The sequence below is a fragment of the Mizuhopecten yessoensis genome, unplaced genomic scaffold (assembly GCF_002113885.1).
Source record: "Mizuhopecten yessoensis strain PY_sf001 unplaced genomic scaffold, ASM211388v2 scaffold1407, whole genome shotgun sequence".
Taxonomy (NCBI): domain Eukaryota; kingdom Metazoa; phylum Mollusca; class Bivalvia; order Pectinida; family Pectinidae; genus Mizuhopecten; species Mizuhopecten yessoensis.
In genome coordinates this window covers 73688-98026 of record NW_018404031.1, presented here as the reverse complement: position 1 = coordinate 98026, position 24339 = coordinate 73688, and the positions used below count along the sequence as shown (strand labels likewise).

Below are 24339 nucleotides of genomic sequence, written 5' to 3'. Positions count from 1 at the left end.
TCAGTGGGGCTAGACTGGGATTCAAATCCTGGACTTCAGTGGGGCTAGACTGGGATTCAAACCCTGGACTTTAGATTGTTACACTATCTCTCTAACCAACTGATCATGAGCTACCTGGTCAACAAAAGTATCTTCGCCGAACTGTGCTACAGTTATATGCATGTCCAAAACAAAATTAAGGGGAGGTTACTAATGAGACAGGGATGCTGAACTAGATATCCAACAAGCATCAGAATGGTATGAATGTTTAATTGAATGCTCTCTGATTTTTCCAACTTTTGTCACCGTTTGATGGAAAATCATAGTGACATTTTTCACAAAATTGTGAAAAAATATCTATTTTCATAAAACAAAACAAAAATGTTATCACTTGGGATTTTATAAACATTCTAAGTGCTAATTACTAAATGTTTAATATGGGAACAAATGAATTTTCTCCAAATTTAGTAAATTGTTGACCACTGAAATACAGTATAGGGTCTATAAAATAATGAAAGCAAAGCAAAGATTTTCCAGGGAAAAACACTTAACAGAGCCTAAATATACATAAAATATGTTAAAATTGCGATAAATTCATATCATTTCAGAATTCAATGTAATATCTATATAAAGCAGCTCTGTAATTTTACTGATATGCTGAAAATTTATCAATGATGAAATGATTTTTATGTACATGCCATTCATATAAGCTGTGTTTATAAATATGCTGTTCTGTATTTCCATTGACGTTATCTCTGCTGAAGTAATTGGCCTGGGATAGGCTAGCAATGTGTGTAAAAAGTAAAATCTTATCACAAATATTCCAGACGATGAAGCTGTGAGTAGGGTTATGATTTATTTAACACTGTTATCATCTCCAGAGTTATCACAGAGATATGTGTAGATCAAATATCTGTAAAAACTCGGTGAATCTTGCGATTTGTAATACAATTTGTAACAAGTCTTTGGGAGCTGATTTAGAGATTGACCGGGTTTTATGGGTTTTAACAATCGACTCTCCATGCAAAATTCGAAAATTGATTTTATTAAGGAGAGAAAACGTGCTTTATTGACATTGTATTTTGATATGCAGACAGGACTTGGGTCGTCTCTGGTGCTCACACAGAGCTTTCCCAGCAAGTGATGTTAGGTTATCAACCTTGTTTTAGTCATTTAAAACTCACAGACATTTGTTAGATTAACTAAGGATAGTGAGAAATAGTATTGATAACATCTTCCCTTGATAAGAACAAGTATCTTTGGTAACTTTATTTTCTTTATACGTGTCCTTATTTTTAAGGGAACCAGCTGACAGTTATCAGTCAAATTTTCCACATTTGAAAGAGGTTTTTTTGCATCATCACTTTTTCTAAAATTTAACTATTTTTTTTGCAAAGAAAACACTAAAACTATGGCATTATATCATTTAATCAAATTATAGGGATCAATGTCAGTAGATTTTACACATTCTAAACTTTTCTCAAATAGTTTCTCCTATAAAAAAAAAAATGGAAAGGTTGGCAAATACCTAATTTTATGTATCTCCTCTGTTTATCATTATGATGTCTGCACATTTCGTATTTTATACAATGGTTTCGTCTTCTGTATCCATGCAAGTGTACTTAATATATATATGACTGCAAAAAAAACAAAAATGTATCCTTGATCCTGTTCGACATTTTATCAGGTAGATATGAGTGTGTATACACTCTGATGTAAGGTAAGCACATTAGCCAGGTGTAAATTTGATGGAAGAGAAATGACTTTCATATCAATGGTTGTGAGGAGAATCTGTGGCTCTGCCAAGTAAGCTGAGCATTAGAGTGTGGAGGAATTTGATGTTGGTGGTGAAGAGACGATCTAATCTCCTCCACGTACATGTCGAGGAGGGGGAAACAAAACCCACAATGTTACATCACCGTCGCAGCCCTCACAGATGATATCGCCTTTATTGGAACGCATGTGTTGATAAATTTGATATCACATTGCACTACTTACTTGTTTGAAAGTTGTAATTTAAAATCTTCAAGTCGATGAGGTATAGAGAGTGTAGTTTCGTTCCATCAGTGAAGAGAGCACAGATTAAGGTAAAGACATAATTTTGTTTTCATTCTCTTTATCCTTCAGACTGGTTTTATTTGATTTGCCTGAATTTTCATTGTAACTGTATAATTTTGTTGTATGATTTGATCCCAAAGATTCTAGTGCAAAATTAATCAACTGTAAACATATAATATTACCAGTGGTAAATGTTAACCGATTGCTCTCATTGGATTTTAGAATACCACAATTATTTGAACGTCTCATATTTAAAATATTTAAAATGGTGTTATTTGATTTTAACAATGAAAATTACTTGTTTGTAAAAAAATGTCTTGACAAAATTCAGAGCCGATAATTTCAATGATTTTTTTCTTTAATTGTCCTTCAATTCAATTGATTTTATCTCATATTTCAAAGAGCACAGCATCAATCATCAACTTTTTTTAATGACTTCTACTTTAGAACCATAAGTCATAGAATAAAGTCGTTATATTTGGCATGGTATACGTAGCTTGCCCAGATGAATGACTATCAATTTTGCTAAGTTATAGTTACCTTGATCTATTTCCAAGGTCACAGAGATCAGATTTGTTTAACACATCAAACAGCTGAAAGTGTTGTTTGGCATGTACAGCTTGTTTTGATTAAGGACCGTGTGACTCGATAGATTTGTCCAAATCTTCATAAAACTTGTAACAAACAGTGAGGTCTACTGAGATTATAAAAGGTGATGGCCATCAATGTCAAATATATTATTTGACCCACTGCAATTCCAAAGTCACAGGGATCAAATATGGTTAAAAATTTTAAAACATCTTCTTCTAACCAACTGTATATCTTAGAATCATGATAATCAAAGTAACTTATGGGGTAAATGGCTAACAAGTGTTTTTTTCAATAATGTGCTTCTGTTCTTTTTGCTGTGTCGCTTTTGGGTCAGTTGTGTTTTGATTTAAGATTTGAAGTAATTTGTTTAAATAAACTAGCTTGATCCTCATTTCTACTCCTGTTTATGTGTTAAGTCTCCAATCAACTGGTCCCAGCCCATTAGCCTCTTGATCAGTTTTGTAACTAATTAAGTATACATAGCTACCTACATCTAAATACCATTGGTGATGATGCTGCTTAATGTAATATATATCAGGTAGGTACATACGTATAATAGATAATATTGTAGAAAATGACAGATTATAGAGTTTGGATAACAATGATTTGGTCTAGTAATAAAGGAGAACAGCATTGTCTAGTTTTGAGAGAGGGATTGTATTTGTACAAGAGGAGGTGAACTGTTGCAATCTCAAAGGGAGGTCACTCACCTCCTTTATCTACCCCTTCTGAACAGCAGCCAGGAACAGGCCAGATAACTGATATCAGATGAATTAATCAACTAAGGAAATGGGATTTATTTCATGTCAGAAAAAAATGACAGATTAAATATGTTTACAGTTTAAACATGTTCAGTAATTTAAGTACCAGCTGGTATATTTATTTATTATACAAGTATGAATCAACTGTATAATGATATTTTCCCATGAATGTGAATCTCTGTATTGTGGGCAACTCTCGGATTGATATAGAAATAAAAGTATAAAGCCCTCTTTATCACATACTTATTGAGTGCAGGAAAGGTTTAAAAACCGTTTGTAATATCCAGGGTTTCATAATTGGAATTTTGCGATTCGTGATGCCGCAAAATAGCAAAAGTAAAACCTTTGATAAAATTTCGTCACTTTATATCTGGGTGTAGTTGAATGTAGTGTTATAGTATGAACTGGTGTTGTGCAGGTTTTGTGGATATGATTTAACATCAGGTTGACGTTGCGTTATGAACTTGTGTAACACTACTTGTGTGGTTTAGAGTACCGTGATGAGCTGACATCATCTGTCAGGCGATGATCCCTATCTGCAGGTGATTTATATCTGTCAAGCCAACAGCTGGCTCAGAGAGGAGAATAAGATAAAAAAAAAAAAAAATTTTTTTTTACATGAAATGCATGGAGAAATGATATGTGGTGCTGAATTTCCATGATATGGTTCCCGATTTCCTCATTATCTTGTGGTAGTAAAAATTGCTCCAGGTTTTATCTCCTAGCTTGAAATAGGACCCTCCAGCTTCGTGAAGCTGGCTGCTGTTAGGTGATGAGGTTCGTTTGTGGATGTGTTCAATTTGAAGTATCAGTTTGAAGAATTGATCTGTTATTTATGTTCAGTATTGATGCTACCAATGTGACTGGGTTGGTCTTATATTTACTTACAGGTAGGTTAAGGGTGTTATTCAGTTATGAAGAACAAAGGGCAGGAAAAGGACAGAGAAGTCCTGCGTTTCTACCTCAGCTATATATGCATTATCCAGCAAATTTTATTTTATTTCAAACAATGGTGGAAGAAGATTGAAAAAAGATGAACAAATCTAAGATTGTATATTTTTTCTCTAAAAAAACATTTACATTTAAATCATTGGTCTAGTCTGGTGCCATTCCTTTGTCTCAACATCTAAGATTGTATATTTTTTCTCTTAAAAAAACAACTAACATTTAAATCTTTTGCTTAATTGGTCTCTTTCCAGAAGGAGGTGCCAGTCCTTTGTCTCAGCGCCGCCCTCCCAAAATCAACAGTATCGCCAGCGACGAGGAGCCCATCTATGACATTGTTGCGTCAGACGAGGACTACAGCAGCATTGACAATCTGAGCATCAAGAGTACGGGAATGCGTGACGACCGCAAGGACTGGGTAGAGGAGGTGGGTACACACACGCTGAACACAGCTAGCATTTGTGTGTTATAGGATAGAGAAGTTCTCTTAAAGGTTTGGAAATGTTTTTCAATTGAAAACTAATAGGATAAAGAAATTCTGGGAGTATATGGTTTTGACATATATTTTACCATTGTGTAAATGGGTATACCAGGGCTAGAAATTGATTTTAAAACCACCAGTCAATCAGGCTAGTCTCAGAATAGCGGGTTACCCTTATTGTCTAGCCCTGGGGTACACACAAATTATCTCAGTGTTATGTAGCGAATAGAGGGGTTATGGGGTGTTTTTCCATTTTGTATAGAAAATAGAGAAATTCCCTGACTATATATTTTACCATTGTGTATAGGGGATAGATACATTTCCCAGGTATAGATGTAAAGTAAACCCTGAGGATGATTTCATGCTAATTTCCAAATCCTCCCAAGTAGAACCTAGATATATTTTATCCAGGTACACACATAAATAGTATTTCCTGTTATATCCTGCCAAGGCATCAGATACTATTCAGTGAAAGTATGTTTTACTAAACCATCTGACTTGTGATACAATTTGTACCCTATTGCTCTTTCCATGATGTAATTTACCTGTTTAAAATGAAATAAATGAACCTGTTTTTTTAGTCCCAGTTAATATTCACATAGTATTGTACATCTCGGCAAATCAGTTAGCCGAGTATGTCATTTTTGAATTCAGCATTTCTCAAGTAAAATGAAAATGCATGAGTAAGGAAACATTTTACGAATATAGTTAATGATGTGATCTGATTTTGATCAGTATGGTGTATCAGGTATGACTTAAGTGATAGGTAGGACAGAGGTATTGTTCACTTCCATGTCATCGCTGTTGTTACATTCCCCCGGTATCTGAGATTTGGAGAAAATAATATTATTTCTGCTTTCAAACTTAGTATAGTTAATTCATTTACATAACATTAAACAGGGTAAGTGATTCCTTCTTTTATGTTATTTGATTTTTTTAAAATGATGTGTCGTTTTTTTGTCCATGTGAGTTATCCTTGAACAAGCAACGCTATATTGCATCACTGTGTGATTTCCCTGCATAAAATGTTACTTTGCATATTGAATGGTTTTGGAGTGATCTTATCATTTCACCTGTTTTTATGCTGTAACCAAGTAACCAATTACCTAATGTATATTTTACCTTTCTCATGAAATCACATTTTGGCTTTACTCATTTAATATTCAACGTTTCATTTTACTTACGAGTCATGCTAGAAAAACAAATCCTAGCATTCTATTTCAGATCAAATTTGAATTTTTGTTATATACCCCTACAACATGAGTAAAGATAGCATTAAGTGTTTTCCTTTTCTGTCCGTCAGCCGTCTGTTTGTACAGCCTCTTTGTTAGGCTTTGTATTTATTTCCATCATTCTAAAAGTCAAACACTCATCAAACTTTATATAAATGAATTCCTCTAGAGGTGTACTATGCCAAATATATCAAATGTAGGTCACTGTGACCTATATTTTCGGCTTAATCTCTGACTTTGGTTAGACTTTTTATTTAGCTCCATTTAAGTCGATGAAAGGTCAGGGCATATATGTGTATGGGTTTTACAAACATTTTCTAGTATTCAATGCCAAGTGTATTTAACTCATTCACCTCTGAAATTTCATAATGGATTATTCCAACCTTTGAATTGGAAGAGTTCAATTGTGTCTTCAGGGTAGAGTTTAGCTTGTATGTGTGTGTTGTCCTGGTTACTATTGTTATGCAATTTATATTTTTATTGAATTATTGGTATTAAAAAAGAAAATGAAAGAAAAAAAAAGAAAAAAATTTGGTTTGTACGTTCTGTTGACACCATCATTGTAATATATCTACATACATTTGTTTGATTGGTTGGTGATGCAGGAAAGGGGGTCTATCCGTACGGTTGACTCGACCCCCAAATCAATCATGGCTACTGCGGAGGTGAGGCGTGTATGTCTGCACTTTCATACTCAGCATGGAACGTCTTCAAGGCACTGCTCACCAATTTTGTCAGATTAAAATATTAAAAAACAGAAATTACAGAGATTAGTAACTCACATCTATTATGCATAAAACAATATTATTACACATTGCATTGATATCTCTACGAACACATGCATGTACATAATGTCAATTAATATTTTACTTTTTCGTGATAGTCTCTCAAATAATTGAAAAGCAAGGGTAAGAATTTGTAAAATTGGTTCAACTCTTCAATAATTCATGAAGTGATTTATTTTCTTACAAATTAACACAAAATTCTATATTTTGTGAAGTTAAAATGATTCACATTAACGTCAGAATAATAACGAAACAGCAAGTTCTTTGTTTACATTAGTCCTTCATGCTATTTCTGTGATATGTGAATTATTGAAAAAGAAAATAAATAATAGAATTATTCACCAGTTGCTGATCTGTTGTACCATTGAAATCCTTTTCGATGGAAAATAGTCAATATGAAAATGAATTTAAAACTTTTGCAAGTTTGTGGTTTCTAAACAATACCAACCAGTAACAAATATTTTCTCTGGTCAAGAAATCGAAAATGAAGAAAGAAAATGATAACTCAAAAATATTTAAAAATATATCTTATCATAGATATCGACAGCAATTTGTAATAAAGCAAATAATTGTGTTTCTCTCCTGGACATGAAACTTTGTATCTGTGATCTGCTGGTAAGGTAAATAAAGAATGGTTTGACAGGAGATTGTACAGAATTTCTGGGCAGTTTTAGATACAGCATCCTCTATCATACAGCATCACATATATTACAGGAGCCAAATCATTTATTCCATTCAACAGTTCATTATATTTTGACAAACAGCCAATCAGTGAAGTGCTTACACCTGGGTATCAAACCCCTTTCAGGTAGAACTTTCCTGATTGGCTGTTTGTAAATTAAAGATCATCATTTTCTCACATACATGTATGACCCTAACAAATTTCCTTCAGTTTATGAATGGAATGTAGATGATTAAAATCTTAAATCATAGAAATCCAATGAATCTGTGTATGCATAGTTCATTCCACTTTTAGTGGCATATAAACTGGAACATTTAATGTACAATGTACAAGTGTAGTTGATGCAGCTGATCCGTATAGTCTTGTATTTTCAGTGCATATCTATAAAAATACATTCACTGCACTAGACCACAAGTTTACACTACGTATGGTGTATTGATTCCGATACATTTGATCACATTCGTTTATATTAATACTGGTGAAGTTCTATTGCTTACATTACTTACCTGCCTAACATTATAATGTAGCATGTGTTTATAAGGATTTACCTATACTGTATATAGCCCAATAACAATTACCTCTGTTAAACCCATATGTCTGTTTAAACTGTGTTCATGCTTTACCACAAAGACAGTGTGATGTTGTCGCATGAGATATACCCAGGTATCCCTGCAACCAAGTTGTGGGGCAGGGCTAGCTGGCACTGTTGTCTCTTTGTAATACATTCTTCTTGAAAGAACTATATATATTCGAACAGTAACAGTAGCCGGGGGAGGGGGTGTTGAAAGAACTATTCCCACTTCTAGAGTACGTAGCAGGCAGGGTATTTGTGTGGTGACAAATTCACTATGCCTCCTGCAACCAAGATACAGGGGTAGAGTGGTGGGTGGGTGTTGTCCCTTTGTCAAACGTTCTTGAAAGAACTGTTCTTACTCCTTCAGTAGTCATTATGATGAGTATAAATATCACTTAGTTTCAATTGCTACCAGCAAGTAAATGACAGGTTTCGCAATTCATTTGTAGGTTGTGGTATGTTGCAGTATTATCACATTCTATGTAAACAATTTACAAACAATAGCAGTGTCTCTTTAGTATATAGTGATTCCTGGTATCAAAGATAATACATATTCCTGGTATCACAGAACCTATCAATTTCTAAAGACAATGGTGTTTGCCAAAGCCTGGGTCTGGACTAAATTACAACATAGATATGTGTACTTATGGCTTGAAGTAGTCATCTCATTGACACATTGTGACCTGTACGGTACTTATTTTATGTCCATACTGAAGTATAGATACAAATTTCATAAAACTGTCTGAACTTTAACTCTATGTATCATGAAACATTTGTAAATGTTTCCTATTTTGCTGTTAAAATGTTATTAACAAATTAATTTGCTGATGCAAATTTTTTGGCGGCCTGCTGGTACATTTGAACTTGAGACATTGAAATTGTTCAGCTGAAAAATTTGTGAGAACTTCATCTTTAATAATATGAGTGCAGTGTTGATAACTTGGTATATGGATGTGACGTGTCTGTTGCATGTAAAATTAATAAAATCAAAAAAGATAAGCAGATATGTGATGAAAAAGTCCTGCAATCATCAGATAAACTCTAATACAGTGTTGTCAATAGGAGCTGGAACCTGGCTTTTTTCCCCAGCATTACTCTGCTGTTTTTGACTAGCTACATTTCTTCTGTAAACAGCTGTTAATGCTGTATACTCTGAACATTTTACCACATTTCAACTTTTGTTTTGCCTTCTGTAATGAGAGCAAATTTATCATTACAGCGAAAAATACATATAGTAATTCAGTGTGAAGGACATATTAAACACTGGGTGAATATCGATTTTGTCGGCGAAGATCAAAACTTTCCTTGTATAAATAGTTACCTGGACAGGGCCGGGGAAGTCTATTAAATGGAATGTAGCTGTGAATTGCCTCTCTCTTTTCCTGGAATGCTAAATGATTCGTTCGCCTCCCAACTCCAAATTTTATTGACTACACTGCCAGTGATATGATAGAGAGTCACCTCCTGGATTTGCAATTATCTACATATGTTACAATAACTCTCTTGCATGTTTCATTAATAATAAATCTAACACACTAAGACATATAACAATATTTAAAATTTCTGGGGGCATTATAGAATACTGAATTGGTTTATCACTACATAACATGATTTATGTATTAGGTAAATATATTGACAATGTTGCCTTAAAATTAATGACAGAACTTAAAGATTTTGATTGAGTAATAGGTTTCCTTTTTCTATCATAAATTTGCTATGTAATCATTACCAACAATTTAAGATTTCTTGGCATTATTCATCATTTGTGTTTCCCTTATTTCAACAAGGATTCAATTATGGTGCATGACCCCTGATTGACCTGCAGTTCATGACCTCTGTCTGGCATTTCTTTGATCACATGAGCTAGTTGATAATCCTTGTTTGACTGGAGTTTGATCACATGATATGTGGATTTCTCGTATGATCTCTGATTAATGATTTGTGTGGTACTTACAGACTCTACAGCCTCACAAACCTGAACCGATTGTGGAGGGACCGGTGTCGACAGACGACTTCCTCCAGATGAAGAAGAAAGCCTCAAATCTAGAGTCTCAAGTGGGACAACTCACTCGAAACAACAAAGACCTTCAACGTGAACGGGATGACCTCACGATCTTGGTACATCAAATCAATTATCATATGAATACCTTCAAGTTGTTATGCAGTATCATAAAGCCATCACATAGATTATGTTTATGTAATGTGTGTATGTGACGTTACGTCATTGTGAAGCGGACGCAATTTTCATCGTTTCAGAGGCGGCCAAGTTTCAGATCACAATTATTCAGTTTACTTTGTATTATTTGATAAAAAGAATCTCATTCGTTTCCTTTCATATTAGATTGATACTCATTTTAGATTTTTATACGCCCGTCAAATTTGACGGAAGTATTATGATATGAGGTTGTCCGTCCTACCGGCCAGCGTAAATTTTGTTTGTCCGGCAATCTCCTCCTACATTTTTCGACCGATCTCTTTGAAACTTGATATACATTATAATCATGATATGAAGTTGTGTCTCACTTAAAAGAATTTTGATTCAACGATTTTTGCAAAAGTAATTGCCCTTTGTTCATTTCAGTATTTGAATTTTTGTCCGGAGATTTTCTCCTACATTTTTTATAGCATGTCAGCTAACCACTCTAAGAATGATGCAGAGAGATCTTATTTCAATGTAAGAAAGTATATAACACTATATGGCATTCAACGGCCGTATATTGTTCCGCCCCGCGGTATTCTTGTTCATATTTGCTTGCCACAGGCTCGGCTCCCCAACATGAAAAATCCAAAAATTGTATCATAAATCTAATATGAAGGGAAACTTATGACAGATCCTCTATTTATATTACTGTACATATTATCAGGTACCAGTATATGTAATACAACATTCATCATACAGAATTAATGCTGTAATATAGCAACACCTTTCGCTATGAAGCTGTGTCATCCTGAAAGATCGCCTTATTTTGTCACAGTAGCAACAGATAATATTCCATGACAGCTTTGTTTTCAATCTGAAATGATAAGAGCACCATTTTAGTGGCAGGATCTAGGAGTTATCTTGCTAACAAAAATCTCAATTGACCATGTATTGCTTGAAATTATAAAATAGCAAGCAAACAAAATTTGGCAATCAAATTGAGAACAGAAAAAAAATCTGGAATTTTAAGATAAGCAGTTGAATTATATTTCTTAAACCCCATGGGGATGTCCTAATTAGGATGAATGCGGTTTCCAGTAAATTCTGATAAAATGATATGTGTTGTTTGTATATGGAAAAGTCCTGGACCAGATATCAGAGGTATGATCAAAAGAGCTTTACTGTGGTTCATCTGGGTATGTTTTGAATAATTTCATATTTTGTTATTTACTACATCTTATAAAACTATATTTTAATATTTCGTTACCCTGTTACAGGTACAAAGGTTAACGAGAGAGATTTCGATACTGCGGGATCACACCCAGCAGATCCAGCAGTCGCTACACATCATACCCAATGGATACGACGGGCAGGCCAAACAAGGTCAGGACCGATACCAGTCCACCGTACAGGGTCAGTATGACTCTGGGGGCTCAGGAGGCGAAGACCCGTTTGACTGTGGACCGTCTGAAAGGTGTGAAGGGTACGATCCAGGAGGCCATGACCGCCCTGAAAGTGTAGAGGAGAGTCCCCGCTCCAGCACTCGGCCTCAGTCCATGTTTGAACCACGGGACCAACAGCGTCTCTCACAGAAGGTATGACTTAAATCTGTATACCCATACCTGTGCTGTATTCTAATAAACACACCTCCTTTAAGCCGAGTTTTTAAGCACCCTTGGCACTAACTACAGAGAATATGGTACACAATTTCATTATGCCCACACCATTTTAGGGCATAACACATGGTTCCATCACATCATGATTCATTATCATGACTCTACCAATTTCATTTCTTAACAGATTTTCATCGAAGTTTTTACAAAGGTCAGATATGAGAATACTTCGGATGAGTTCATATTTCAGAGTGGCAAGCTAAGATCAATGATGAGGTCTGATACTGTGCAGTATTAAGATAATGTGTCTCATCGAAAAATGTTACTTGGAAATCTCTATAGTGTGTTATAAGAACCTAAATAATGGCATGATCAAATCAGTAAACGAGTAATGTAGGAATCTGCAATCATTCCTCTCTTATGGGATGACACCATCTTGAAAACAAATATACATTTTAACTATATGATTTGTCACTTTCAGAGTCAATCCAAGGATTCATTACAGTCAGCGCAGTCTCTGGCTAACATACACGTACAGGAGGAAGTTCAGGTCAGTATAGTATATATGAAATCTATATAGTAAGAGGCACGGTAGTCTAGTGGTAGGATGCCGGGCTCATGACCGAAGGGTCGCAGGTTCAAATCCCATCATAGCACTGTGTTGTATTTTTGAACAAGATACTTTACTCTGCTTATTTCAGTCTACTCAGCTGTAAATAAGTACATGGTTGGGCAGTGCTAGAATTGTAGAATGCTAGCTGTGAGCCCCGAAATGGCAGCACTGGCTGTATGCTCCCCACAGAGTTGAGAAAGATATTGGCTGGTTGCATAGGCCTTATAACCACAGATAATAATTTGTAAACTGCTTTGAGACAACCTAGGTTGTGGTAAAGCCGTATATAAGAACCTCAAATTATTACTATTTTTATATTATAGCAGCAATATAAAAGTAATATAGTTTTCGGCTCTTCAACAACATGGGCTCACCAGGGTACATTCCCTCTCTACTTATATAAGTGTGGTTATATGGCAGAAAGGTTAGAGCTCATTGAGAGTTTTGAAAAGTTTCACTATGAAATGAGCTAGGAGTTTAGAGTTAGGACACCAATCTTTGAGCTAAATACCTGCCTGTCAGTATAAATCACTGTCAGAGTTGTATTCTGGAAAATTATAATATCTTGTAGTGTTAATGTTGACATTCTTATGAAATTTAACCATCTGGAAACCTAAATTCTATGGAATATGGAATCTAAACATGAAACGTTATTTTGTCATTTATGTAATAGTCATGCTTTCTGAAAATTTCATTAGTATGCATATAGAAAGTTTTTTGCTATGTAATATAGAAATTATCTTAAATGTTAGCAAATTTTAACCTGGGACCATTATTTACAGGTGGTGGCGTCTGACTCGTCAGAAGAACTACAGAAACCTGTAGGGCCAGACCTGTCTCACTACGACTGTCCAAGCTCTCTACCCCTAGAACCAAGTGCAATAAACCACAGGTTTGTATGGTGATCTGAAGCCTCTCTAGTTGTCTCCCCTTCCTAGGGAATTTAAGTCTCCCATTTCTAGGGGTGGAGAGATATCTTCCATCCCTAGTGGGTGTGTGGAGGAGGTTATACTATTGTGTTGGTGTTTTCCCTCTCTGGTTGTCTCCCCTTCCTAGGGAATTTTAGTCTCCCATTTCTAGGGGTGGCGAGATATCTTCCATCCCTAGTGGGTGTGTGGAGGAGGTTATACTATTGTGTTGGTGTTTTCCCTCTCTAGATGTCTCCCCTTCCTAGGGAATTTAAGTGGGGCGGAGAGATATCTGCCATCCCTAGTGGGTGTGTGGAGGAGGTTATACTATTGTGTTGGTGTTTTCCCTCTTTAGTTGTCTCCCCTTCCTAGGGAATTTTAGTCTCCCATTTCTAGGGGTGGAGATATATCTTCCATCCCTAGTGGGTGTGTGGAGGAGGTTATACTATTGTGTTTTCCCTCTCTAGTTGTCTCCCCTTCCTAGGGAATTTAAGTCTCCCATTTCTAGGGGTGGAGATATATCTTCCATCCCTAGTGGGTGTGTGGAGGAGGTTATACTATTGTGTTTTCCCTTCATCAGTACATGCTGCTGTCTAGTTGACTTCCCCTCTACCAAGAGCTTGGACAACAAATGTTCTGTTTACAGAACTCGTTGTTCAAATATTTGTTAAGGCCCCTTTTCGCATATCCAGTTTGACCCTTTTTGTCTGTTTTTAAGTGTAGCATTTTTGGGTACAAATCCTTGCGAACCTGCAAATGTTTATGCAGGCCTTGCATAGCATTTTCAAAATTTTACAGTAAAACACTTGTTATGAGTTTGTCAACACAAGATAACCATATAAAAATATAACAAGTCTTAAATTTCTTAAAATGTGATAATATTACAGTCAAGAGCCAACGCTGGATGCCAATGCTAACCAGGAGTGTGAACAGGGAGCGACCAGCCACGATGGATGTGTGGAGGAAGACGAGCTTCCAACACAGGAGGAGGTCATGAAGAAAACAGAGAGGATCACCAAAAACATCCAGGAGCTCTACCTCTCAGGGCAGGAGGGCAAACATGACAGGTTAGACTAAAATAAAACTGAAGTAGCAATAAACAGGAACTTCAAAGGGCAGGAGGGCAAACATGACAGGTTAGATTGAAATAAAACTGGAGCAGCAATAAACAGGAACTTTAAAGGGCAGGAGGGCAAACAACAGGTTAGATTAAAATAAAACTGGAGCAGCAATAAACAGGAACTTTAAAGGGCAGGAGGGCAAACATGACAGGTTAGATTGAAATAAAACTGGAGCACCAATAAACAGGAACTTTAAAAAGTCATGGGAGAATATGGAATCATTTCTGGAACAGTGTGTTGTAGAACTGGATAATACAGAAATAACACTATAGATACAGGACTACAGCAGCAAACAGTGTGTTCTAGAACTGTGGTTTAACAGGAATTACAAAGCTGCTCACTATAGAAACATGATTACAGAAGCAAACTATAAATTATAATGACATACAGAATTTGATTTTGCTAATTAATTCTGAATTTAATTAATTAGTCCCCCACCAGTATTACAGGAGGGGACTTTAGATGTACATCCCATCTGTTTGTGCATAATGTCACTTACACTTAAGAAATTTGGAGGTGATGGTGGTGTGTCTGATAATGAAATCAAGTTCTGTTTCCAATAATATTCAGAGTTATGTCCCTTTGTTCATTTTTCATTCCAAACTGGGTTGCTGTCAAATCTTGGCTTTATTACAATAACATTTCTGCAGATCACATTTACTTCTGCGAACTTCTGTGAATAATAAACAGTATATGATGTATATCAATAATCGTAATTTAAGATGAATTCTGAAAGGTGAATTAAGTAGAAATATCATTTGACAGCTTCAAACCCATTAGAATGCAATGTAAGTCATTTGGATATATTGGTATAGATTGCATATTAAATATTTAAAAAAAAAAAATGTTTAAACATGACAGTTATGTGTTCAAACTGTTGAAAAAAGACCTTCACGCCAATGAAGTTAAAAGTAATAAGAAAAACAAAAAACCTACATGATTATAAATTGTATTGTATTATTCAAATCTCTGATCTATAATAATACAAGTAACTTGATACATCATGCTTTTTTGCAGCTTCGGACCATGTGCCGACAGAATCCATTCAGCAGTATTAGATATGGCCTCCTTGTTTCCACAGGTACGTACTATAACATAAGGGGCACTGTACGCAGTATTTTCATGGGATGAAATAAGTTACCTGCATCCTTAAACATTGGATGGCTTTTTGGGCGTACACAAAATCCAATCTTCGGTCAGGATACTCAAAATCTGACCAGATTAATTTTATTGACCAAGGTTTCCCTCCAAAAGCAAAAGTAGTCCTGATTACTTCAATGATATAGATGTGAAAATGAATGACACATAGAGAATTTGGTTATTTCTGTCAACAGTAGAGATCTAGGAATTCTTGTCTCAGTTATTTACAAGTATCAGTATTTTCAATTTGACCAATTTGATGTCTTTAGCACAAAATCATTTTCTCTACAGAGACCACAATCAGAGAGTGTAAAGTGTGCACTGCACATGTTGACCACAAGTGCGCGGCGATTACGAGAGGAATGCCTGAATGGACATCCAGGGGACATGGACCCGGAGCTGGAGATCCCACTTAAAACACAGCAGGTGATGCAGTGTGCATTCGACATCGCCCGTGCAGCCAAACAGCTAGTGACTCTGTTCCAGTGACATGTGCTAGGCATGGTGTATATTGCTGTCTGCTCCCGCTCTACTCTCTAACTCAATAGTCATACTCTCTAACCTGTGTTTACATCGAACTATCCATGACGGAATCTCAGGGCCAGTCGGGGCTCACTTCTAGGAAATTTCATCGTACACGTAAGGTCCAAGGAATCACAACAGTTCATAGGCCTGGAAATATGTGTGAAGAAGAAGGCTGTGGGTATAACATTTACACCACTACATCAAAAGAGAAATCTATCTTAGAATTTGGCATTTAACAGCTGTCTAAAGGGAGAACTTTTAAAATATTTTGGCTTCCTGAATGTCAATTATCACAGGGGAAAGCAAACGCCTCTGTTATGTTTAAAAGTTTCCTAGAATTATCGTGCAATCAAGCCCTATACTTGAGGGTATACTAAGGTTGTGTAGTGAGTACAAAAGAGAGGCTAGGTATATACCTGGTGATGTGTGGTACAGTGTTCTTATATGTAAAGAGCTCTGTTACCTAACTCAAATGTACAAAACAATTTCTTCAACATTTTAAGATGTCTTAAATTACATATCTTTTTTGTCCTTCTCTTCAGAACTACTTCCACAGTATTCAAATCCCAAATAATTTTACTTTAGTGATAAATCTCAATATTTTTGGAAGTATTCTTTATGGAAGATTTTTCGCTTCAGCTTTCTTTGATCCAGCTGCAGGTCATTGCACTAACCAGGTTTTTGAAAACTTGAGGTATGAAAGATATTAATTTTTTAATAAGATCAGTAGGAAATTGTTCTGTTTCAGATCAGTAGACATGTGTTTGAATACTCTGTGTCTTCTGTTTGTGACAGAACCTCATTTTAATGTCAATTCAATTTTAGACACATTATGTTATAATAAAAGGGCTTCTGAGAAATGATCAAGGGAGATAACTTATGGAGAACCAGTAGAAACTGGATCTCTTTTATGTTTGAAGTTTTACTTAATACCTGCCTAACCTAGTCATTTGCAAATATTTATACCAACTGTTTATTTATTATAATTTGTCACACTGAAGTCTGGTAAAACTTTTTCAGGACTTCAAAATCATTAATTTATGTGTCTGGGTTTCTACATGATAACCCTATACACAAGAGCTAGGTTTAGACTTTAACTGTCAGAAATGATAGTGTAGGAACATTCTATTGTTTTTAATACATATTCTTGGGTCAAATTCTAGTAGTCCAAAGCATTATTTGAATTACCTATAAAGCTATACAAAATTTAGGTAATTTATATTGACTTGAGGCAAAGTTTTAGAAATTAATTTGTTAATTAGTAGCCTAGTGACAATTGTCACAGGGTTATTTATGGTCTTGTCTAGAATTCATAGTCCCAACTTCATATTTCATAGCAAATGTTGAAATCTTTAAAAAAAAAATCAAAATGTCATATTTAAACAAACCATATGTATTTCCCCATCATAGATATACATCAGACTTTAGTTTAGATGTGTATTACATGTTAACATTCAACCACCATCGTGTATATAATCATACAATTCATCGTAATCACTGTTCTCATAGATCAGATTTCATTGTATCACATCATGTTACACTAGACTAATGATAACAGATAAAATACACCTGATCCAGTAGCTAGTCTGTCCTGCTGTCTGTACATCTTTGACTGTCCCAAGCCTGCTGTTAATACATTGGTTGTCTTGCTGTCCATACATATTTTGTCTGTCCTTCTGTCCGTTATTCATATATCTGTCCTGCTGTCCACACATTTTTCAGTCTGTCCCTCTATCTATACATGTTTCGGTCTGTCTGTTAGCCTATTGATCTGTCCACTTGTCTAATTGTTCATTCCTCTATCAATCGGGTCATCAATATAAACAGCTGTGGATCCATTACAATTTGATTCAGTCAATATGAAGTGTTGATTCATGCTTTTTTCATTTTAAGATATTAAATTATTGGATGTTTGAATGGTGATTATGTAAAACTACAAATTATTTGACATATGCAAAATCTTGTAATTCGTTCTGACTATTATAATAGTGGTTTGTTGTGTATTCGTTGTTTTTACAAGTTCTCAAGTATGTTTTGCTATGATTTTATGTATTAAGTAAGCCAAAGACTTGATTTTATCCTATCTGCCCTATTGTGTATATGCTCAAGTGTGGCCTATGTAACGGACTGACAGAGAGATTCTCTCTACACGAGGAAAGCAAGCATGTGCATGTGTCTTGAGTGATATATTGTCATTGATCATACTCATTTAATATAATTGCAATATATGTGAATAACATTTGTATCTAGCGTGTCAAGTATTTCAATATCGTTAGTGTAAATAACTAGTGTTGATTAGTCATTCTACCGTGTTAGATATCATTGCGTACCTAGTGAGGAGCAGGGCGTGCCTGTGTATCGACGTTTTATCATAATCTGTACATAGTTGTGTATAACATGGTGCTTTTATAACCAACAACACATAGCACTAGATGTTGTGTATGTGACTATTACACACAGGGACTTGTAACCTGGAACCAGAAAAATAAATTACACTTTAGACGGGTCTTGTGTATAGATATGGGAAATCTGATGTAATTGCTTTTAGGATGTAAACCTCTGTGGAGTTATCGGTACACACAGGAGCTTGTGATCTGGAACTAGAAAATAATTACACTTTAGACGGGTCTTGTATATATACAGATATGGAAAATCGGATACAATTAGTTTCAGGATGTAAACCCCTGTGGAACTACCAGTACACACAGGGAATATATATAATGTAGCATGAAACCAGAGATTGATAATGCTTCATTGGGAAATGTAATACAAATGTATTCAAGTTACAAATCACTGTAACTACACACAGGGGCTTGCAACATGAAACCAAAAGATATTAAGTACGCTTCAAGAGACGGGTATTGTATATGTGTATGGAAAATTTCATAGAGGTGTTTTCAGGCTGTAAGTCCCTGTAGAGCTACACATGTACACAGGAGCTTGTAGCATGGAACCATGAAATATTACATTTGGGCCAGGCCATTTATATGCAAGATCTATACTAGTACACTACAAGTGTAAAACTAAGGACTGTACACTCAGGTTACAAACCCCTGTGGCATTACTTAGCAGTATATCTAGATACTGTAGATGGGAGTTTAAATTTAGCTTTGCCAATTTGGCCGAGCTGTAGTTTCATGTTTTATACCATGCATTGTTCATCATTTATAACAAATGTGTGTGAATTTTAAACTGTTTCATTCTTGCTTCCCTCTTTCGTTCTACCTGTGGTGTAAGTAACAGTTTGTGAGACCTTGCTTAGTAGATCAGTTGTAACAAGTGTTTTCTCCTGTAACAACATGTACACTATCTTTCTCTCCACTGGAGCTGGGAAATACTGTATACCAGGAAATTTGTGCCACAGTTCAACCTTCGCCATTTTAGCCCTCCATAGTGAGGGCAAAATATCACGACAGTGATAATAAGTACACAACATAGTAAAAAACATGTGAAGGGCGAAATTAACACTTCACGAAAAACGGATCTTCAAGGTTAGGGTGAAAAATTTGACTGGGCAAAACTTTCCTGGCATACAGAATTTTGTGTAACCCACATGTGAGTATCAATCTTGACATCATTTCATTGGTCAGTCTCTTAATGATGATGTCGTTTGATCAGATGCTTTGAATCAGCATCTTTCTTTGTGATGTTGTGACTCATTACCATAGCAACTGTTTCCCGGATTGGAAATGGGATCATGTATTCACAAGAGATGGTTTTCCAGATATATCAGTGTTATGGGAGAAAAAAAGTCCTCAAACTCATACAGATTGGTTTTCATGTTACCAAATTAACATTAGTTAATTTTCAAATTCTATTCAGACTGTCTTTATAAAGTTTGAAAACAAACTAACTTGAGGTCGATACACATGATATCTAACCAACACTCATTGGGAAACCTATATATCACTCATTCTACAGCCAGATTGGAGAATATACACATGATTATATCTCAAGTTCTCAATATCTCCTGTGATCACCATTGCACAAGGCCACCTAAATCGTATTTACAATTCATAATTTTATCTGAAGTAGCAATATATCTGTACTAGTTCAATGTGTCGGGTCTCACTGGATTTTGTTGCGTTAGAATTGGAGAGGGAAGCAATAATGCTTTTATGCTCAATGCCTTTGATATTGCCTTAGATTATGTTCCTTTTCCATCCACACTTAGAGCTATGGTAGGCCGAGGTCAACGGAAGACATAGCTGTAGACTAGGGGACATAGTGTTTGCTGTCCCCCTCGTTTTGGGCTCTGTAGTCCTTCATTGATCTATTTAACAATCCTAGAACAAACAATCAGTTGATGCACATGACATTAGTCCCTTCAATCACCCTGTCATTCTGCTTGAAAAAGTGTCATGTAATTATAGCTATTGGGAAATGTTAACATTTCATTGGTCCCCCAGATAAACCAATCAGATACTTGAGAGAAATTAGCTGTGAAACTCTGTTGAAAGTTGCTGATTTCCAATGGCTCCTCACATAACCAGAGGGTGCACTTGTCCTGAAGGGTCCCAAAGGTACCGTAAATCTATAACAGTGTACTTATATATCACAAGACACTGCATACAGCTTAGATTCCATTGTTAACTTTTCACTTCCGTGAAGAAAATTACTTCTAAATGCATTTTGAAGATTTCCAGGTATGAAGTATTTCTTGACTAGAAATAACACAGCTTCAGATTCACAGTACCAGAAATAACACAGCTTCAGATTCACAGTGCCAGAAATAATAACACTGCTTTGAAAACTACCCTCAATACAGTATATAGAGGATATTTAATGATTTCCCGTTGAATAACATATCTATTTCAAAAGTATGGCAGAAAACGGATATTTTTTACGAGTGCAAAGGAGCATTCCCCCCCCCCCCAGATTATGTTATTTCCAGTTAAAGAAAGTATTAACCCTTTCACCCCTAGGTAACTTAAGTAGACTCTACCATACATTTATCTGGATGAGTCCATTGTGGTCCACATACAGTGGTGAAAGTATTAACCTATACATCTACAATTTATTGATTTGGTCATTGTGATAGCTGACCCTTTCACTGTTGATCACTTCATGTTCGCATGTACTTTTGTCACAAACGCTGCCTCTAGTGGGTCTTTTTTTACGAATACTTTAATTGAAAATTGAGAGGATGCTATACTATTTCACTATTGACAAAAATTATCCATGGAATTAATTTAATAGCTGAAAGTTTAAATTTGCAAATTAGTCTCCTCACATTAATTTATGGCCATCATTAATTAATGCAAAAATGCAATTCAGCATATGTATGCAAGTGTGGCATCATGTAGATAAATCAATTTAAATTATTCCTACTTAACTTTTTCAAATTGAAGTTCTATTTTTTTGTATAGTGATAAAATTAAAAACATGTCTGGTACTTATTTCTTGATAGGGAAATAGACAACAAAGATCATTTATGATGGAATGCAGGATAAACAAAACCGAGGTGGAATAATACTATCATATAAATATTTGTACAGCATTTGTTTTCCTTATATTTTATAATATGGATTCTTTGACAAATTGTTTGGGGGGGATACTTTGCAATAATATTCATTTTTTAGAATTCGGGTGTCCAGTGCTGTCTTGCGTGATTTTTTATGGGCAGTGGCAATATATTTGATTGAATTGCAAATGCTTCTAGTTTTTTGTTTTCAAATCGAGTGAACATCCTTGTCGTGAAGTCGAGTGGTACTGGTTTAGATTGATCGTATGTCGAACACTACGACTTTGTAGGTATAAATTACGCTACAGATTGTAAACTGCGTGATATATAGTGACCACTGTAATTACCTGTAATGTATTCAAACATTAAACTGTAGTACATGTAGTGTACGAAATGTATTGTATCATACCTTATACTGTCGCTGTATTTACATCTTACACTAGAGATATATACAATGTTGTATCACTATGTAAAGATATCTATTTCGTTGGTTCAGATTTTTATCGAGTTTGAAAATTCCATGAAATTTCATGTTTTTTACAAATTTGTTTAGCTCAACTAGAACTAGTCTTAACATTTCGAACTTCATGCTGATTTTTTTTTAAATTGATTCAATAAATTTCCTTGGATATTGAAAGGAAATTACAGTTTTCTAGCCCTGATGGCTTCCTGTCTTCACCCTAGCTCTCTGCCATTGAAAACAACAGGTTCTTTGTACACAAAAACGTAGTACGTGTATTTACAGTAAGCATTATAATGATTTTACAATATTTTGCATGCTGGTTATGCTTCAAAATATAAAGATTTTAGAAGTTATGATGTTTCTTCTTCTATTTCATGAATTTGTCCTATACCATTTATACAACACATGTAAACTGGCTCTCCTATCTTGGAAGTTGACTATTTTGGCTTGCGAAAGTTTTGCTCATGAAAATTTGCCCAATGTTTGATTCACTCTTTTAATAGACACAAAACTGACTTCAAATATCATACAGGTTTTGAAATATGTAGATGCCAAGTTTATCAAATAATTTGTCCTCTGCAAGGCAAAAAGAAAAAGAAAAAAGAATAAACAGACTGAGGGGAAAAAAATGCTAAACAGTTGTGAACCTACATCTATTTTTGAGGGATAACTTTACAAATCTGAGGTGAATATTTAATTAATCTTGTGTTGATTTTTTATTTTTTTTTAAACTAATTAAATTTCACCAAAGTAAGAGCAAGGTTGTGTTACTGTGACAGAAGTAGTTGGTTGTATTTAAAATACATATACAGTATACTCTATTTATATATGACAATACCAAGACTAATTTGGTGTATAGGTAGTAATTATAACAATCAGGAAAGAAATCCACGGACAAAACTTTTGATAAAAATAGTGAACAATATTACTTTATTACTTTATCATTTGGTCTATTAAATTGTTTTAGAAGTACATTGAATATACAATTTCCTGTCATTCAGCTAGATTTATAACAGTCAAATGTTTGAACTACATTTTGATTTGATCAAAAACATACTCACAACCACAAGAGGTTCATTACAGGTGGTAGAAACTTTTTAGCATATATTTTTACCATTGAGGTGAGTATGCTATGCAAATCATGTATTCGGTTTAATTTGTATTTAAAGATAGCTTCCAGGCCTATTGGCAATTCCTTGAAAATAATTTGTTTAATGTATTTAAATAATTATGAATATTAACACAAAACAATAGCGTAACAGACTTAGTACAATTCACTATAACCATTCATGTTTTGATGAGGTCTAAGAGATGACATCAGGTTGGAGACTTTGGTAAAAGGAAACACTCCTTATAGTCCTGCATGCATATTATAGTATATCTTTAGCCAGTTAGGGAATTGCTCATGTGCCATCGCTATTTGTTCATTGTAGATTTTTATCTGTAACCCATTAATTATCATATGTATTGTTTTACCATAACTACCCAGCCACGACTATTATACTACTCCCATAAGTAATGGTTGATATAACTGACATTGTCTTATTTTGTACAATAAAACAAGAATGCTCATAAACCAAAGTTGTTCATTTTGTTTTGTACATGAAAAGGACTTTTATCAAACATCATATGGTTTTATCATGTACTGTCAACAAGGCATGTGAACAAGAATGAACACCCGTTCTATGAAAACATTGCAATAATGCAAATTAAGGGTGGGCGATTTTAGGTCACCTAATTAGCCAAAGGCTAATGACAACATTATCAAGCAAATTCCATAAGGCCCAGGGTTTTGATATTTACCTGTAGGTACCTAGGATTAAGTGCTAAAAAGTCTCCTCATATCCATTGGGCAGATATGTTCAAACCTTTGAACATTATCTGAAGAACCATAAGGTCTAGAGCTGAGCCATGATACCTGGATACATTATGTAAACCAGGTAGTGTGAATATTTGTCTTTGTCTGTGGGTCAGAAGTTGAAAACAGGTGAGATCCTAAGCATATAACATCTATATGCTTGATGGGAATGAAAGACAAAATCATGCTACCATGATAAGCTCCAGGATCTGTTCCTGCCCCTAGGAACTTATTCTAAGGTCATTACAACCAGATTTGCTATAATGCATCATAATGGGACCAGAGAAAATCCAATGGAGCCCAAATGAGGAAATATTTACAACTTAAAATTAGAATGTTTTGCCGTAATTGCTTAGAGATACAGGCCATCTGAGCCTCTTGTTTGATGACAGATGGACACACTGAA

The 24339-nt window shown here is 35.1% G+C and overlaps 1 protein-coding gene across 3 annotated transcripts in view; it reads left to right on the top strand.

The window, feature by feature from the left end:
• The window catches only part of LOC110461736 (ARF GTPase-activating protein GIT2-like), a 63007-nt gene extending 39355 nt beyond the window's left edge, over positions 1-23652 (top strand). The window contains exons 13-21 of one of the 3 annotated variants that reach the window (XM_021515376.1): positions 4589-4761; positions 6653-6712; positions 10045-10206; positions 11506-11823; positions 12323-12391; positions 13237-13346; positions 14250-14429; positions 15501-15564; positions 15915-23652. In XM_021515376.1, coding sequence (XP_021371051.1) covers positions 4589-4761; positions 6653-6712; positions 10045-10206; positions 11506-11823; positions 12323-12391; positions 13237-13346; positions 14250-14429; positions 15501-15564; positions 15915-16112 — 1334 coding nt within the window. In that variant the 3' untranslated portion in view covers positions 16113-23652. Of the gene's footprint in view, positions 1-4588; positions 4762-6652; positions 6722-10044; positions 10207-11505; positions 11824-12322; positions 12392-13236; positions 13347-14249; positions 14430-15500; positions 15565-15914 lie in introns of all 3 variants that reach the window. The other 2 variants (XM_021515368.1, XM_021515383.1) reach the window with 2 other exon arrangements.
• The last annotated feature ends 687 nt before the right edge of the window (positions 23653-24339 follow it).